The 19,906-nt window shown below is 36.1% G+C and overlaps 1 protein-coding gene across 1 annotated transcript in view; it reads right to left on the bottom strand.

Annotated features, from left to right (window-relative positions):
- Positions 1-3,145: 3,145 nt before the first annotated feature.
- The window catches only part of LOC123232467 (vomeronasal type-2 receptor 26-like), a 51,177-nt gene continuing 34,416 nt past the window's right edge, over positions 3,146-19,906 (bottom strand). The window contains exons 5-6 of the mRNA XM_044658924.1: positions 11,770-11,893; positions 3,146-4,116 (exon numbers count right to left, since the gene is read on the bottom strand). Of these exons, the coding sequence (XP_044514859.1) occupies positions 3,146-4,116; positions 11,770-11,893 (1,095 nt within the window). The remainder of the gene's footprint in view (positions 4,117-11,769; positions 11,894-19,906) is intronic.

Below are 19,906 nucleotides of genomic sequence, written 5' to 3'. Positions count from 1 at the left end.
TTTTATAATGTTATTCATCTCTAATTGACTCACAAATTCCTTTTCTATCCATAATTATGAAAGGTAGTATGTTCCTGATTCTTCTGATTCACTCTTAATATCCTCTTTTATGTCTAGATCCATGTTGACCAACATTTTTCACATCATCTGCCCCTCTAAACAGCTGCCCATTTAAAGTCTTTCCTCTATTGTCTCTCTAGGGTAAAGGGAGAGCTCACATGTGGTGTGAGGGTTTCAGTTTGAACACTCAGGCTCTCAAAAAGTTTCTCCATCACTGGTCTACATCATGTATTCATTTTGATCTTATCTTAGTGAATGGTGTAAGATATTGGTCTCTATATAGTTTCTACCAAACTAGCTTCCAGTTGTCCCAGAAATCTTTACCATATGAGGATTTCTTATCCCCAAAAAACATGCATCTAAATTTTTTTCAAATACAAGATTACTATAATCTTTTACCTCGGTTTCTTCTATGTCTGTCGTGCTCCACTGATCTAACTTTTTGTTTATTTGCCAGTACCGGATAGTTTTGATGATTACTGTTTTATAATACAATTTCAAATCTGGTGGTAGACTTCTTTCTTTTGTTTTTTCATTAATAATTCTGATATAATTGATCTTTGTTCTTTCAAATGAATTTTATTATTTTTTTCTAAAAAAACATTTTTTGGTAAATTATTTGGGATGACATTGAAAAAATAGATTAATTTTAAAAGGATTGCATTTTAGTTATATTGTCTCTGCCTATCCACAAACAAATACTATTTCACCAATTATTAAGATCTGAATTTACTTTGTAAAAAAAATTTTTTGTAATTATTTTCATGTAGATCCAGGGTTTGTTTTGGTGAGAATTTTCTGAGATATTTTATTCTCTATATGCTTATTTTAAATGGAGTAAGTTTCTCTTTCTATCTCTTCTTACAAGATTTTATTAGTAATGTAACAATGCTAATGATTTATGTGGGTTTGTTTCATATTCTGATATTTTGATACAATTATTGAGTTGCAACTAACTTTTTAGTTGAATCTCTAATATTGTCCACATATGCTATTATGTCATCTGTAGAGATGGGTTTACTATCTCTTTTTGCATTCTGATTCCTTCAATTTATTTTTCTTCCCTAATTGCTACTGCTAGCATTTCTAATACTCTTTTAAATAATGATGATAATAGACATCTTTGCTTCACTCATAATCTTATTGGGAAGGTTTCTAGCTTGTCTCCATTATGAATAATAGGTGCTAATGATTTCAGACTAAATAGCTTAATCTTAAAGAATGAGTGGGTAAAAGAACAAATGATATAAATAAAACACAATTTTATTAAGTATAATTATAATAATAAGACAATATATAGAAACCTATGGATCACATCAAAAACAGTTGGGAAAAATTTATATCTCTAAGTGCTTAAATCAATAAAATAAAGAAATAAATTATCAGTTAATTGAGTAAACAATTAAAAAACTAAAACCAGAATAAATTAAATACCAACCATTAAATGCTAAATTGGGAAACTAAAAATTAAATTTGAAATTGACAAAATTGTATACAAGAAAACCATTGAATTAATAAATAAATTTAAGTAGTACTTTTATGGAAAAATTAACAAATGGATGAAATATTAATTAATAACACTTTAAAAAGGGAAAAAAACAAAATCACTAGCATCATAAATGAAAAGGATATATTGGTCAATATTGAAAATGAAATCAAGCCAAAAATTAGGAGTTATTTTTTCCCAATTATATGCCAATAAATTGAAAATTTAAATGAAATCAAAGAACACTTACAAAAATATGAATTGCCTTGACTTACAGAGGAGAAAACAAAAAATCTAAATAAATTTATTTTATTTTTAATTTAAAATTTTCCTATTTAATTAATTAGTTTAGAACATCTTTCTATGGTTATAGGATTTGTATTCTATCCCTGCACTCAACCAATCCACTCCCATAGCCAACACACAATTCCACTGAGTTGTACATGTATCATTGATCAAGACCTATTTCCATATTATTGATATTTGATCTGAGGTGCTCATTTTGAGTCAAAATCCTTAATTATATGCCCATCCATCCATGTGATCAGGCAGTTGTTTTTCTTCTGTGTTTCTACTCCCACAATTCTTCCTCTGAATGTGAATAGCTTTCTTTCTCATAGGTCCCTCATAGTTGTCCAAGATCATTGCCTTGTTGCTAATAGAGCAGTCCATTACATTCAATTTTTCCACAGCATATCTGTCTCTATGTATAATGTTCTCCTGGTTATTCTCTTTTCACTCTGCATCACTTGCTGAAGGCCATTCCAGTTCACATGGAATTCCTCCAGTCCATTATTCCTTTGACTAAAATAGTATGCAGAGTGAAAGAAGCAGAAACAGGAGAACATTGTACACATAGATGGATACACTGTGGTAAAATTAGATGAATTTATTTTAGATAAAGAAATTGAACATGCCCTAAATTAAATTCCTTAAAAAAATCTACCTGAATGAGATGGATTTAAAAGTGAATTTTATGAAACATTCTAATACTAAAGAGATTATCTAGAATACTTGGTAAAGAATGAATCCTGACAAACATCTTTTATTAAAGAAATATGATGATGATAGAACTAATTTTTATAGAATATATCTAGAAATTGGGTAAACAGAATAAGTTATACTTTGTGAAGTTATGAATAACAAAGTTCCAGGAGTTCAGTCATTTAAGTTGAGGTTGATTTCCAGTGGTGAAAGAACCATTATGGGTAATTGAAACCAAGTATGGGAGATGAGAGTTTCTTCATAACTCTTAGTCTCCCCATTCCCATTGTCAAAAAGGTCATACGGAGAACTTTGAACATTTTGAAAATATGGAGTTATACTGCTTAACATCATGCCTGATAGGGTGTAGGATTTTAATAAATATTGATTGATTGAAAGAAAAAAAAGAAAATCTGGACTTCCTAGAATTATTAACCATGTTGGTATCAGTGCCCACCAAATATGGATATTCTCAAAACAGCAATTGTTTTGCACCTAGAGACCCTGGACATCTATGTGAGTATTATTTGACCACATAGAAAGTATTAGAATAGACTAATTATCATTTAAATATCACCCAAACTGAAAAATATCTCTATGCCGCATTAATGTGCATTAATCTTTAAGCCTATTTTTCCCAGAACTAGAAGCATAAGGCTGTCCTCCAGAAAAAAGCTTGCCTCCGGAATCCCTTTTATTCTTGATCTGTTCCTGAGTATTTCTTTTTGGCTTCAGGAGGATCACATAACATTTGGGAATAAAGATGCAGCTCAGTAACCCAGCACTGGAGGTCAAGATGGAGAAGATCTCCACAGTCACCATAGCCTTCCCTTTGCTGCTCTGATATGTAGGAAGAAAAGTGGACCAGACACTACAAAACACTAGCATGCTGAAAGTGATGAACTTGGCTTCATTGAACGTGTCAGGAAGGTTTCTGGCCAGGAAAGCTACAATAAAGGTTGCCAGGGCCAGAAAGCCCATGTAGCCCAAGACACAGTAAAAGGCAAAGGTAGAGCCCTCATTGCATCTAATGATTATGTGGCCATATTCAGAGTGCATGTCTGCCTCTGGAAAGGGGGGATAGGTTCCAAGCCAAATGCCACAGAAAATTACTTGGATCCCTGAACAGATGAGAACAACACAGATGGACATTCTGGGATGTATGAACATGCGGATCCTGCTCCCAGGCCTTATACCCCTGAAAGCCACAACTACTATAATAGTTTTGGCTAAAATAGAGGAAACAGCCACTGTAAACACAACTGCAAATACTGTTTGTTGGAGGAGACAGGTGACAATTGAAGGATGCCCTATAAAGAGCAAGGAGCAGAAGAAACAGAAAATAAGGGAGATGAGGAGAATATAGCTGAGAGTCCTGTTATTGGCTTTGACTATGGGAGTGTCTTGGAACTTCACAAAGACTCCCAAAACCAGAGCTGTCAGTAAGGAGAGGGAAACAGTCATAAAAGTCAGTGTCATCCCTAAAGGTTCTTTCAAATTCAGGAAAGTCACAATCTTGGAGAGGCATCGATCTCTCTGTTTATTGGAATATTCAGTCTCTGGGCACTTCATACAATGTTCTGCATCTGAAGGAGAAAATCAAAGGTCCAATAGCTAGATTTAAAGAATTGACCCAATGCCCAGATTTAGGAAATCATGATGATAGCTGCACCAATTCCTTCTTCCTCCATAGGATGCAAAATTCCCTTCCCTATTTACTGAGAGACAACGTGACTGACAAGGTACATGGCACCCAAGACTATGCACATTGTGTGGACATACTTTATTAATAAGTGGGCTTAGATCATGTTGATTCTCTGTATATACTCCTTTTACTTCATTGATGATACCAGTTTTTAGTCTATTCCCTTAATGCAATATATTTAGAAATTGTAACCCTTTAGCATCAAATTTAAAAAACACATTTGTAATTTTTGTGACATGTAAGAATTCTAGTCATAGATTACATATGTTAATCCTTTTTCATTCTTCCCATCTCACAGGAAACCCTTCACACAACTAATTTCTATGGATTTTACAGATCTCTGCTGGATATATTCATTTTCTGTTCTGTGTTGCAATGGGAGCTCCCAGCGCACAGAAATTATTTCCTTACTGTAACTTTATCCCCACAATTTATTACAAAGACTGTAACATATTAAATGTAACCATTTAATTTGATTGATGGATTGATGATTTACTGAATAGCTGGCAGATTTCTTATAGAGAAATATTCTTTACTTTTGTAAGTCTCCCTTGCTAATGCTTAGGAAACTGATGTTATTTCATGATATATTAATAGAATAATGAATTCCATAACCCTTTAATATCTGAGCTTAATCAGATATTTTAAATCCAGGTCCTACATAGGTCATAAATTGAATAATTTTTCACTTCTTTTGGAAATAGTGAATTGACCATAATTTAATCCTCTTATTCAGATCAATGGTATTATCATGAAATTTACTCTGGAGATGTTATTTGTAAAATAGTCCCTTTTTAGACTGATCCTTGCTGACAGCAGGCTTCCTTTTCCCTCTAACCTTCCCTCCTTATTCCTTCTCCTATCTTCTTTTATAATCTATAACTTCAACCTTTCTAACCCCAAACCATCCCTTGAATTGTGTCTGTACCATCAGAAGCAAAAATGTAAATGGATTTATCTAGTAGTGATTTTACAAATCCCTATTGAAACCCTCTTATTTTACTATGTCAAATAAGTAGGAACATCATTAAGGCACATTACTTGCACTTAGGAATGCCTTGAGTCTAAATCCTGCCTCATAAACCTACTAGCCATATGACTATGAACAAGTCATTTCATGTTGTCTCTTTAATTTCAAATTAGTTAAATGAGGATTATAATAACATCTACTGCCGAGATTGTTGTGAGGCTCAAATGAGATAACATATATAAAGCACAAAATTGAAACATTCTCTAAATGCTGGCTATTTTAATTTTTAATATAATTATAATCATCAGCACTAAAAGAAAAACCATCTCAGTTACAGGAGAGACACATATGTTCTTACACCAAGGCTGCAACAGATTAGGGTGTGTTATAAAAGTTGTACTTATTCTAGGGACTTATTGAGTCAGTTTTTTCTCTCCTTTCCTCTTTCCCCTTCTATCTTGGCTTGAAAACAGAGGCATGGCTCAAATGCAATGCCGTTGGATGAGTCATAAGAGTACCCTATCTTTTTCCAAAATATGATTATAAATTAATTCTACAAGTAGTGTGATCTCTCCTAACCAGGCCCCATTCTTGATCTCCCAAATTTATTCATTTTCAGATGTTGCTCCAAATGCAGTGTGGTGTAGTTGATAGCAGATTGGAAAACCACAAAGACCCCAGTTCAGGTCCTGCCTCTGTTAAATCTATTATAATCAATCCTATAGAAGTCATTCAATGTATCATTGCACAAAAAACCTTTAGGACAATGAGACTCAAATAAGTTGCTGACTTTCATGATAGAGTCAATATCTAATCCTTTTTCCCTTAAGTAATGAAGTCACAGGTCCAGTTTCCATTCTTGACCCTATCACTACCTTCATATTTGTTGTTGAAAATATTGAAAAATATAAGCCCTACTCATTTTAGGATTCTCTAGAAAGTCTGACTCTTCTATGTCATTCTGTGGAAAAGTCTTGATATGTGACCTGAACAGAGAGGCAGAGATAAAAGATATGTAACTGTTAGTGAAAAGATACAAGAATCAGTCTTAAAAAAGACCCATGAGGAGCCTTAAGGAGTCATATATTTGTTCTGGGTTTCATGTGTGAAATAAAAGATGTGGAAAACTACAAAGACCCAGGTTCAGGTCCTGCCTCTGTTAAATGTAATATTGTAATCAATCCTGTGGAAGTTATTCAACATCTCAATGCACCAAAAAACTTTATGACAATGAGACTGAAATAAGTTGCTGACTTGCACGCTAGAGTCAATTTTTAATCCTGTTTCCCTTAAGTAATGAAGTCACAGGTCCAGTCCCTGTTTTTGTCCCTATCACTACCTTCATATTTATTACTTAAAATATCAAAAAATAAAAGTCGAACTGTTTTCAACGTTCTCTAGAAAGTCTGACTCTTCTATGTCATTCTGTGGAATAGTGTTGATATGTGACCTGAACAATGAGGCAAAGATAAAAGATATTGAACTGTTAGTGAAGAGATATGAAAATCAGTCTTTCTATGGCCCATGAGGAGCCTTAAAGAGTCATATAATTGTTCTGGGTTTCATGTGTGAAATAAATAATGTGGAAAAGGTGATCTCATATGTCCCTGTTATGTTTTAGCATTGGTTAAGTCATGAGTCGGTGTTCCTTTGAAACTGGACCCATTAGTTAGACCAAATAGTGAAATATATGAATCATTTTCCATTACGGCTACAAGAATTAAAAAACCCTTCTTGCCCCATCCACCTCTTAAACCAAAATTATGTATAATAGTCAAAGTCTGCCATTATGGCATTCATCTCTTTAACTCATTCTCCATTTTCACCATTACCATTAGGATGACCACTTTCAAATTTCTTTCTCCTCTCAAACTTCCTGTAATTCTCAAATATTCATATTTATCAGTGGACTCATTGATTTGGATTTTAATTCTGTGGATAGTGTTATAATGAAAATAACAGATAGTTTGGAGAAGCAGATAAATATGTCGGGGCCAAATAAAGCTTTAGGTCAAGAACCAGAGATTGACAGGCTTCAGTTGAGGAAAGGAGGGGGCTAAACACTCCTGGCTCTCAAACCCCTCCCCCTCTAACTGCTTCTGCTTCAGTTGATAATGAAGACAGGAATAAGATTCTTCTGGTAAGTTTCTGTTATGGCTGAAACCCCAATACTGTTCCTTTTCTTAAACTTTATATTCCTCACAGGTCAGTATGATGAGAATATAGAAATTAGTTATCTAACAGTTGAGGACAGAGGAGACCTTCTTAAACTGGCAGCCAACAGGGATTCAAAGCAAATGTACAGACTGAGTTGTGAGTATCTTCCCAAATAATTATCAGGCACAGATTTGAAGGTAAAGGTTATATTAAGTAATAACAAAGAAAACTAGAAAGGGTAAATGAGGGTTTTAGAATAATGAGAGGAAACCCTGAACTGCTAAGTAGATGTTACCCTTCCCCCTCCTCACAAGAGGGGATGAAGCACCTAACTGAAACTGGCTCTCTTGCTATTGATAAATATCTTACTCTCTAATCACTAAGTAATTATATAATTATATTAATGAAGAATAGTAATAACAAACAGGCTACCCCTATGAGTAGAAACCACTGGCTTATGCTACAATGCTACACCTCAGGAGAACCCCCAAGTCAGGAGTAGCAAGCAGAGTGTCTGCTCACATCCACTCCCACAAATTAACTGTCTCTAACTCTTCTCAACTGCCCCTCACCCAAAGTTCTCCAGGGGGGTCCCCTGGAATTCTGGGTGAGGTTATCCCTGTACCTTTGCAAGGATTCCATGCTTTGCATCTGCACACAACAATGGTCATGGTTGATCTCTAGCCTCCTTGTTCTAAGATGGAACTTAGTATTCAGACTGATTTCTCTATGGGAAGAAGTTTAGAATTTCTGAAACTTAACTATTTGATTTCTTGGAATTGTAGTTGTGGGGGAAAGTTTTCTTTCCTCCTTATCCTTGAACAGAGATTTGCTTAATTTTAGGTGGACAAACTCAATCAGGAAAGAGCACAGTTAAAATAACACTCTAAACTAAATGTTTTTAATTTTAGAGTGTATCATACATAGCAGTAGGTAAAGCAGGGAGTTGTGAGGAGGAGATGGAGAGAGAGAGACTGACAAATGATGGTGGAGAGATAGAGAGAGAGAGAGAGAGAGAGAGAGAGAGAGAGACAGACAGACAGACAGACAGACAGACAGACAGACAGACAGACAGACAGACAGACACTTAATCATTTTCTGGGGGTCAAAGTATAGTGTGTCCAACTGTGGCTTCTTAGACCTTCTTGGCCTTCTGAAGGCTCTACCACAAGTCAGACACAAATAGCTGCCTTTAACATTTGTGAGAGAAAAATCTCTAAATTTGTGGATAGCATCTTTGTGAGCTACTGTAATTCTGCTTTTGAAATAGAGAAATACATCCTTTTTCATGAGACCATGCCATGTTGGATGGTCATGTGCCAGTGTCTTCCATGTCCCCCAATCAAGACCAAAATTTTTCAAGGAAACATACTGTGTCCTTGTATCAATACTGTCCATCCTCTGTGTGAAAAATTGCCTTCTGAGCATTCTCTGTTGTCTTTTAGGCATATGTATGTTTGGCATTTGAGCCATGGGGCCAGCCCATCAGAGTTGCACTCCCTGCAGTAGAGTTTGAATACTTGCCTCTTTAGCTCAAGAAGGGACTTCAGTGTCCATTGCCTTATCTTACCTGGCAATCTTCAGAATCTTCCTTAGATGATTCAGATGAAAGCTAATCAGTTTCCTGGGATAAATGTGGTATATTATCCAGGTTACACAGGCATACAATGAAGAGATCAGCAGAATGGCTCTATAGATCTTCATTTATGTAGGCAATATAAATTTCTTCTTTCCCACACTTTTCTTTGGAGCCTCCTAAACACTAAAGTAGTTCTGTCAATGCATGCATCAACTTTATCTTCTATGTGTACATCCCTGGAAATTATACTGCCAAGATAATTAAACATCCATAGCATTCAAAATTTCTACATTTGTTATAACCAATGGTCCCACATAGGGATGTTGTGGTGCTGGTTGGTGGGGAACTTGTCTTGGTGTTAATTTTAAGACCAAAGACTGCACCTCAGTCTTGGAGGCTATAATGAGAGCACCAACATTTTCACCAACTCTCCCTTCTTTTTAGTCTTGGTTTGTAGCCTATTTCAAGTTAAATAATTTACCATCAATGGAGTAGCTCACTTTGATGTCATTTTCATCTCCAATGAAGCTATCTGACAAAACATTGTGCTAAAAAGCATGGGAGCAAGCACACAGTCTTAATTCATTCCACTGGTGATTGGAAAAGTGTGAGAGTATCACAAATTATCTAGAACCCATGCAAGCATGCCAATCTGGAGTTGGTGTACAATACTGATAAATTCTTTGGTCAATCAACTTTTGTCATGATCTTTCGCAAGCACCTATGATGAAGAGCATAAAAGGTTTTGGTCTAATTGATGAATGTTGGGTACAGACATCTCCTCTTTTACTGGCATTTCTCCTGGAGTTGTCAGGAAGCAACTACCATATCAATTGTTCCTTGGGCCTTTCTGAAACAATGCTGATGCTTAGGTAGATAATCATCTTCCAGATGAAGGATAAGCCTAGAAAGGAGGACTCTGGAAAGAATATTGCCAGGAATGACCAAGAGAGAGACCCCCTTGTGATTGCACAGGACAACTTTTTTCTTTTTCCTTTATGAAGATGGACAACAGAGATATTCTTGACCTTCTGGGGTATAACCTCCTCTTGGCATATTAACTGGAAGATTTCAGTCAAATTTTGTATGAGTTATATGAGTCTTGTTGTTGTCTGCTGTAATGGAATCAGCAACAGGTTATTTGCTATGTGAAAGGAGTCTCTTGGCATTCAAGGCCTCTTGTTCAGTTGGAAGTTCAATGAGAGAGAGAAAGACTTCTACCTGAGGCATGTCAATGGTTTAAGCATTCACTGATGATGGTCTGTTGAGAGCAGTATGGATGTGTTAACCTCTCCCACGAGAGTCATATCTTTATCACAGATCAGAGTGACTCCATCAAAATTGAGTAGCTCAGATGCTCCATAGATATTTTCATCCATAAATAGCCTTCAGGGTATCATGGAAGTGCTTTGTTTGGATTGTTGACACCAGCATAAAACAGATTTTCCCCTGCTTTCTTATTGAGACAATGATCCTGTATCTTCCTAAGCTTTGTTTGATCTTTACCTTTAATAGAGTTAAATGCTGCCTTCTTAGAGACATTCAAGCTGCCCTTTTGGTAAATTGGAATTCTTATCTGTGCTTTAGTACTTTCTGAATTTCCTAATAATTTTTATCAAGCCAGTCTGCTGTTTGTGAGTATTCTGATCATGATGAACAAATTCAGGGCCTCAATGGCCATTAAAGTAATAAATAATTGTCCTTGTGACACTGTTGAAAAGGGTCTCTAAGTCATCATGAAATTTATCTATGGCCTCTTCAGGGTTTGCCATGGTGGGAGCATATGTACTTATGATAATGGAATGGCACTTTCCTGAAAGTATCAATCTCTTTGTCATGAGCCTGTCATCCAATGGTTTGGAGGGCAGATAGACATAAATACATTTGGTCAGAGAAAGACAGAGACAGAGACAGACAAACAGAGACACAGAGAAAAGGTTGAGGGAGAAGGAAAGAAAGAACATCCTGATGGGGGGTGAGGGATATCTGAAAGAATTCTAGGTTATGTCACAGATTTTAGATCAGAAGAGTGCAGGGAAGATTTAACTTCTCCCTTTACCTTTTCTATTTATGTATTATTAGTCATTTGGTGCCAAATTTTCTGCTTCCTTATGGTAGCCTTCGAAGCCCATACATTTTGGTCACCTCCAAAACAAATTTTTTCTGCATACTCTGGGACTCTCAAATCACAGTTTCAAATGTTTTATGATGGAGGAAGAAATATAACTTAAAGAATATAACATCCCATTTGAAGAAAAGGGGGCAGGCATCTCTCCTGTATTTGAATATACAATAGAATTATTCTAATGGTCTTTGCAGATTGATTCCAGACCAAAAATTCACCTTAAATCATACAACCTTAACATAATTCATGAATTCTCAGAGATACAGACTACCTCATTTCAATCTCCATCATTGATTTCCTACCAGGAACTCTTTTTCTGGGGATAACTTATACCAGTCTTATCCTAAACTAAGTCCTCAATGTAATCTTGCATGCAAAATATGGCCGCACACACTTATGCCCACAAATTTATACCTCCTAGACACCAACTATTGTGTCTAGGAGAAGATTAAAAGATTTTAGTTCTTCATAGAAACGACAGCAATTAATTTTTATCTATAAATCACGTTTTATCATATACTGGGATCAAAGAGATCCTGACATATTACTTATTTCAAGATATTCCTCTGATGTTCTTTGGTCTCATATGAATTCTTATTCAGACAGTGATGTCTCAAGGGTTGTAGATGACTAAATGAGAGTTACTTTTCAGTTATTTTCTATACCAATTTTCATAAAAAGGGAGTTCCCTGCAGTAACTCACCAATATGACTGGAAATTTCCCCTTCTGAGCACGGGGAGCAGTCAAAGCAGCAGGCAGGCTGCCCCTCCAAAGGGGTCTTCTTAAATCCAGGACCACAACTGTCACTGCATACAGCACGGGGAACCTACGATAGTAACAAGAGAATAGAAGACATTTCTACTGAGTTTTGGAGAACAAATAGACTTATTTTTATGTAATGTCTGATTTGAAAGCCACTGACATAGACAACTAAATCATAATGTAGATAGTATACTGAACTTGGAGTTGTGGAGAGCTGAATTCATACCCACCATATTATTATCTGTGTGATCCTAAGAAAGTTATTTAATCTTTCTCTGCACCAGTTTCATAAAATTTCTCTTAAAAAATCTTTTACTTTCCGTCTTAGAATTAATATTATATATTGGTTCCAAGGAAGAAAAGATGTAAGGGCTAGGCCATGGGAGTTAAGTGATTTCCTCAGAGTCACACAGCTAGGAAGTGCTTGAACCCAGGAGCATGCATCTTTAGACCTGGATCTCGAGCAATAGGATACCTAGCTTCCATCTTCCTAAACTTTCAAATGGGATTAATAATAGCTATCATTTAAGAGGATTATTGGGAGGATAAAATGAAATGATGTTTATAACCCCCTTGGCACAGATTAAGTTCTCAATAAATGCCTGTTTCCTTGCACTTTTTATTTTACATATATTTAAGAAACAAGAGGTTCCTGTTGAAAGTGATTGTTTCATTGATATTTCCGAGGAACGTTCAACTGTTACATCTGAAGGGAGATTAAGCACAGTGTAAGGGCTATATTGTTAAGGGTAAAAATAAAAGGGTTGACTAAATTTCTATGAGTGTGGTCTCCAGGAATTATTACTCAATTCCAAACGATTTTTATGGTATTTATTTACAAAAGGAGAAAGAGTGAAAGTAAGAAAATCAGAGAGAGTAGATTTTTATTCCAGCCTGATCCAAACCAGGCAGGGCTTCAGAGGCCCCAGCAAAGAGGGCCAAGAGGTAAATTAAACATCGGTTTTATCCTTGAGACCTCCTCCAAGATCAAGGGCCTTTCCAGAGACTATTACCTCCAGAACAAGTCAGGGAAAGGAAGTCAGTCTGTTTCACTCACCCACATTGTAGTCCTAATAGAAAGCAGTCCTCAGATGGAGCTCCTCCGGGTCAGGTTGAAAGCAAAAGACCTCCTCACAGGAAGTTCTTGCCACTTATAAAGACAATTCCTTTTGTCACTTCCTGTGCCTTTCTTCCATTTTACATGGAACAATTCCAGCTAAATCTTTGCTTAGGACTAGCCAGGCATCAATCAGTCAATTCTGATTCATCACTTACTAGAGCACACGTGGGTCACAGACCTCCCCATACTTAAGGATAAGTGCAGTGTATATACTTTTTGTTATTAAATCTAAAAATGGGCAGGGTCGAGTTTATCTCATCTTCACAATAACAACAACTTGGAGAAGAGGAGTCAAGATGGAAAGATAACTATAAGAAACTCTGCTTGTTGTGTAGCTTATTCAAAAATAACATAAGAAGTGAAGGGTTGAGGAGGTTATATTAAAATTACTACTAGTAAATATATATAAAAATAGTACAACTATATGTTATATAGCATATAACACATATGTCTATTAAATCTTTCTGTTTATTTATGTATATTTATACCACCACAAGTCAGAAATAGATGATGAAATAGAGAAAATGACACAGAATATCAATATATCCTAATTCCTCAAACAGATCAGATATGTATCAAAACAACTTCTCATAAACAAATCCAAGGAAAACTCACAGGGTCATTCTTCCAGCCTAGATTAACACCACATGATAGACAGAGAAATCTACAGACACCAGGAAAAGTGCATGGCGAGGATTATGCCATTTGAATTTATTCACCAGAGAAAGAAGAGATCCTAGACTCATATTAAGAGATCTTGATGGGAAGATTTGCATTTAGGTAGCTTTGCCCATCACTCTCTAGCTTTGAGTCATAGAACTAGGGTAGGAAGAGAAAGGGAATTTTTACTCATGGGTAACTTTCTGTGTTAAAAATTGACCTCAGGCTATAGGTTTTATACTAAGAGAGGAGAATGTCCTGTGATAAACAGTAACATTGCGGCTCATGTACTGAGTGAAGAGGAGGGTTTACATTCGAGTTTCTATTCCAGTTTAACATATGCAGAGAAATAAGCAAGGCAGAATTTCCTAAATGCCCAAAAGCTGGTAGTCCCTTCATTCTGAACCAGCAGGACTGCTCATCTGGTTGACAGTGGATGAGTCATTCTAGTGTTGCTCAAACCCCAAACTAGGTCACAACCTTGGAGAATTCATAGTAGGGTGAGCAAGGAGGAGGAAGGAGCATAGCTCAGACTTTACCCTGAGCCAGACCATTGTGAAAATACTAAAATCTTTACATCTCCAACTTGAACCATATCTGATACCTTGGAATAACACAAAAATCAATCCCCTCCAATATCCAATAAGACATCAGGAATATTTAAGACTTGCCATCTAGAAGTGTCCGAATACTAATGTAAATATAAAATGAAGTTAGATAGAGTAAGGATGTAGATGGAAAATGAGCAAATTAGTACAAGAATACCAGAATTTGCCAGGAAAAGCCATGGACAATATTCATGAAGTCCTGCAGAGTCAGAAATGACCGCAAGACTGAAGAATAACAAATACCATGTAGTATGCTCATTCCTGAAGTTACCTTGAATAAGTCATGCTATCTCCATAAGCACCATAGACTAGATAGCCCATGAGTTCTGTTTTCTATCTAGATATATATCCTCAATCTTAAGAGTCATTTGACGGAGGTTCCAGGAAGATGGCGGCATGGACGGAGTGAATCTTAAAACCTGCGCACCCTTACATACTGAGGTAGAAAACAATGTGCTTTGAAAAGAAAGAGGACAAAATCTAATAAAGGGACAGAGCAGGGGGAACCCTACTGCAGCACAACTAAGGAGTTAAGCCAAGAAAAAGGCTTCAATACTTGAACTATCAGGACTGAAGGCATAGAAGGGGAATCCCAGGATCCCAGGACGCCTCCCCCACGTACTGTGTGGAGTCTCCAGCAGCTGGGAAATCTCAGGGCCTTTGGGTGCTCTGGTCAGGAGAGAGGACCTTGCTGGCATAGGACTCAGGGAGTCAAACACAGGCACTGGAGAGGTGACTGGAGGAGAAAACCAGAGAAACACAGCAAAAACGCCCAGAAGATGGTGACTTAGAGAAAGCCAAGCCCCAGAGTGCAGACAGCTTGGCTTCCTCATACCAAGATAGAGAACTCAGGGCTTCAAGAGGAAAGAAAACCAGAACAAACACAATGGATAGCCCAGGGGGACCCCACTGTTGGAGAGCTCAGTTCAGAGAAAAGGCTTCTTCTTGTCACCCCACATTTGGGGGGGGGGTTGGTTGTTTGTTTTTCCCTCTCCTCTAGGTTTTGAGGTTTTAGCCTCAGGGCAGATTAATCCAATCAATACAGGATTAATCCCAACAATTAGACAGACTAAGAAGACTTCCAAGGGCATAGAAAGTAACTACAAGCATTTGCCCCTGGAGGGAAGATTTTTCATCAAAGCTCATTAAATACATCTGCTCAAATTAGCAGAACAAAGAAGGGAAAAAACATGAGTAAGCAACAGAAAAAGAGAAAATAAATGACAATTGACAGCTTCTTTCAAGGAAGTGAAAAGGGAGCAGATGAAACAGAAATAGAAGAAGAGGAAATAGTTCCAGCCAACTGGACACAGGCTTCAGAAGATCTCAAGATTCAATTAACGTAAGAATTTAAAACTCAATTAATTCAAGAACTTCAGGAACTCAAAAAAACAATCAAGAGAGGCTGAAGACAATTTGAAAAACGAAATACGTGAGCAAAAACAAGAAAATAAAGTCTTAAAAGCCAGAATTGTCCAGCTTGAAAAAGAAGCATAAAGGCAAAAGATGATCTACAAAGAAAATCAGACCAAAAAGAGAAGGATGACCAAAAAGCAAGGGATGAAATTCAGTCTTTAAAAAACAGAACTCAACAATTAGAAGAAAATAACTTCACAAGGCAGCAAGAATATATTAAACAAAATTTTTAAAAATGGAAAATTTTAGGAGAATATGAAACACCTCATTGATTCAACCAAAGATCTGGAGAACAGAGCTAGAAGAGACAACTTAAGAATTATTGGTTTAGGGGTTCCGGGTTAAGATGGCGGCAGACTAAGAAGCAGCTCTTAACCTCTCCTGACCAAAACACACAAAACTCCTCAAGGGGACATAAAAACAAGTCCAGACGAATGGAGGAACCCCACAACAGGACACAGGGGAAAGTATGGGCATTAAACAAAATTGAAGAATTCCAGGTATTTGCACAGAAAAGACCAGGGCTAAATGGAAAGTTTGATATCCAACCACAAAAATCGAGAGAAACATGAAAAGGTAAATAAGATACAGAGGGGAAAGAAAGTAAACTTATAATTTTCAAATTTGCCTTTTTAAGGGCCTCAGTGAGATCTAATTATCTGTATTCCTATGTAGAGAAATGTTATGTATAATTCTCTGTAGTGAACTCTATTCACTATTATAATATTCACTATTATAGTAATCAGAAGAATAATTCACAGGGTGAGGGTGGAACACTAAATAATCTATGATGACATGGGGGATGGGAAAGAGGGGGTGAATAGCAGGGGACACCAAGAGAAACATGAGTGAATAAGAAAATAGGATATTCTATTACACACAAGAGGGCACGGGAGGGAGAGGAGACAAATACTATTATAAGGAGAGGAAGAGAGCATTAAGAGGTAATAATCAAACCTTACTCTTAGTGTAATCAACCCGGAGAGGGAAGAGTAGCTATACTATCCATTGGGACATAAAACTCTTATCTAACACTTCTGAGAAAGTTAGAAGGGATAAACCAAGGGGAGCAGGGGAGTGGGGAGGTCAAAAAAAGGGAGGGGAGAAGAGGGAGGGAATTCATAAGGCCTTTAAAAACAAAAAGAGGGGGAAAAATAAGGGAGGGGATAGAAAGGGAAGTTAATCAAGGGAGGGGATAAGGGATAGCGGCTCAATAGCAAACCACTGATTTAAAAGGAAAAAGTATAAGGAAAAAGGGGGTAGGAAGAGGGGAGGATTCAAAAACGACAGCAAATGCACAACTGATGATTATAACTCTGAATGTGAATGGGATGAACTCTCTCATAAAATGGAAGCAAATAGCAGAGTGGATTAGAAACCAAAATCCCACCATATGTTGTCTACAAGAAACACATATGAGGCGGGTGGACATACACAAGTTTAAGGTTCAGGGTTTGAGCAAAACCTTTTGGGCGTCAAATGAGAAAAAGAAGGCAGGAGTGGCTATTATGATTTCTGTCAAAAAAAAAAAAAAAAAAAAAAAAAAAAAAAAAGACAGGGAAGGTCATTACATCCTGATTAAAGGCAGTATAAACAATGAGGAAATAACACTGCTCAATATGTATGCACCAAGTGGCATAGCACCCAAATTCATAAAGGAGAAACTAGCAGAGCTCAAGAAGGAAATAGATAGTAAAACCATACTAGTGGGAGAGCTAAATATTCCTCAGTCAGACCTAGATAAATCAAATCAAAAAATTAATAAGAAAGAGGTAAGAGAGGTGAATGAAGTCCTAGAAAAATTAGATTTAATTGATATGTGGAGAAAAATAAATAGGGACAAAAAGGAATACACCTTCTTTTCAGCTGCACATGGCACATTCACAAAGATTGACCATGTAATAGGGCATAGAAACATTGCAAACCAATGCAAAAGAGCAGAAATAATAAATGTAACCTTCTCAGATCATAATGCAATAAAATAATAATTAGTAAGGGCACCTGGACAGGAAAATCAAAAACTAATTGGAAATTAAATAATATGATTCTTCAAAACCAATCTGTCAAAGAAGGAATCATAGAAACAATCAACAATTTCATTGAAGAAAATGACAATGATGAGACATCCTTCCAAACTCTGTGGGATGCGGCCAAAGCAGTACTCAGGGGGAAATTTATATCCTTGAGTGCATATATTAACAAATTAAGGAGGGCAGAGATCAATGAATTGGGCATGCAACTCAAAAAAATAGAAAGGGAGCAAATTAAAAATCCCCAGATGAAAACTATATTAGAAATACTAAAAACCAAGGGAGAAATTAATAAAATTGAAAGTAAAAGAACTATTGAATTAATAAATAAGACTAGAAGCTGGTACTTTGAAAAAACAGATAAAATAGACAAAGTACTGCTCAATCTAATAAAAAAAAGGAAAGAAGAAAACCAAATTGACAGTATCAAAAATGAAAAGGGAGACCTCACCTTTAATGAAGGGGAAATTAAGGCAATCATTAAAAACTATTTTCCCCAATTACATGGCAATAAATATAACAATTTAGGAGATATGGATGAATATTTACAGAAATATAAACAGCCTAGATTAACAGCAGAAGAAATAGAATACCTAAATAATCCCATATCAGAAAAACAAATTGAACAAGCCATCAAAGAACTCCCTAAGAAAAAAAAGCCAGGGCCTGATGGATTCACAAGTGAATTCTATCAGACATTCAAAGAGCAACTAATCCCAATACTATACAAATTATTTGATATGATAAGGAAAGAAGGAGTCCTACCAAATTCCTTTTATGACACAAATATGGTACTGATTCCAAAGCCAGGGAGATCAAAAACAGAGAAAGAAAACTACAGACCAATCTCCCTAATGAACATAGATGCAAAAATCTTAAATAGAATACTAGCAAAGACACTCCAGCAAGTAATTAAGAAGATCATTCACCACGATCAGGTGGGATTTATACCAGGAATGCAAGGTTGGTTCAACATTAGGAAAACCATCCACATAATTGACCATATCAACAGTCTAACAAACAAAAATCACATGAATATCTCAATAGATGTTGAAAAAGCCTTTGACAAAATACAGCATCCATTCCTATTGAAAACACTGAAAAGTATAGGAATAGAAGGACCTTTCCTAAAAATAATAAACAGTATATACCTAAAACCATCAACAAACATCATATGCAATGGGGATAAATTAGAAGCCTTCCCAGTAAGATCAGGAGTAAAACAAGGATGCCCATTATCACCTCTATTATTTAACATTGTACTAGAAACACTAGCAGTTGCATTTAGAGAAGAAAAAGAAATTGAAGATATCAAAATAGGCAAGGAGGAGACTAAGCTATCACTCTTTGCAGATGATATGATGGTCTACTTAAAAAATCCTAGAGAATCAACTAAGAAGCTTGTAGAAATAATCAACAACTTTAGCAAAGTTGCAGGATACAAAATAAATGCACATAAATCATCAGCATTTCTATACATTTCCAACACACTAGAGCAGCAAGAAGTAGAAAGAGAAACACCATTCAAAATCACCCTAGACAATATAAAATACTTAGGAATCTAACTACCAAAACAAACACAGCAATTATATGAAAACAACTACAAAACACTTTCCAAACAAATAAAACTGGATCTAAACAATTGGAAAGCCATTGATTGCTCATGGGTAGGACGAGCTAACATAATAAAAATGACCATTCTCCCCAAATTAATTTGCCTGTTTAGCGCCATACCTATCAAGCTACCAAAAAACTTCTTTACTGAATTAGAAAAAAACTATAACAAATTTCATTTGGAATAACAAAAGATCAAGAATATCAAGGGAAATAATGAAAAAAATGTGAAGGAAGGGGGCCTAGCAGTACCAAATATTAAACTATACTATAAAGCAGCAGTCATTAAAACAATATGGTACTGGCTAAGAGATAGAGAGGAGGATCAATGGAATAGACTTGGGGTTAATGACATCAGCAAGACAGTGTATGATACACCCAAAGAGCCCAACTTTTGGGACATGAATCCACTATTAGACAAAAACTGCTGGGAAATTTGGAAAACAATATGGGAGAGATTAGGTCTAGATCAACATCTCACACCCTACACCAAGATAAATTCAGAATGGGTGAACGACTTGAATATAAAGAGGTAAACTATAAACAAGTTAAGTGAACACAGAATAGTTTACTTGTCAGATCTGTGGGAAAGGAAAGACTTTAAAACCAAGTAAGAGTTAGAGAAAATT

This window comes from Gracilinanus agilis, chromosome 1 (assembly GCF_016433145.1).
Source record: "Gracilinanus agilis isolate LMUSP501 chromosome 1, AgileGrace, whole genome shotgun sequence".
Lineage (NCBI taxonomy): Eukaryota > Metazoa > Chordata > Mammalia > Didelphimorphia > Didelphidae > Gracilinanus > Gracilinanus agilis.
The sequence above is the reverse complement of the archived record's forward strand: the minus strand, read 5'-3'. Positions and strand labels throughout refer to the sequence as shown.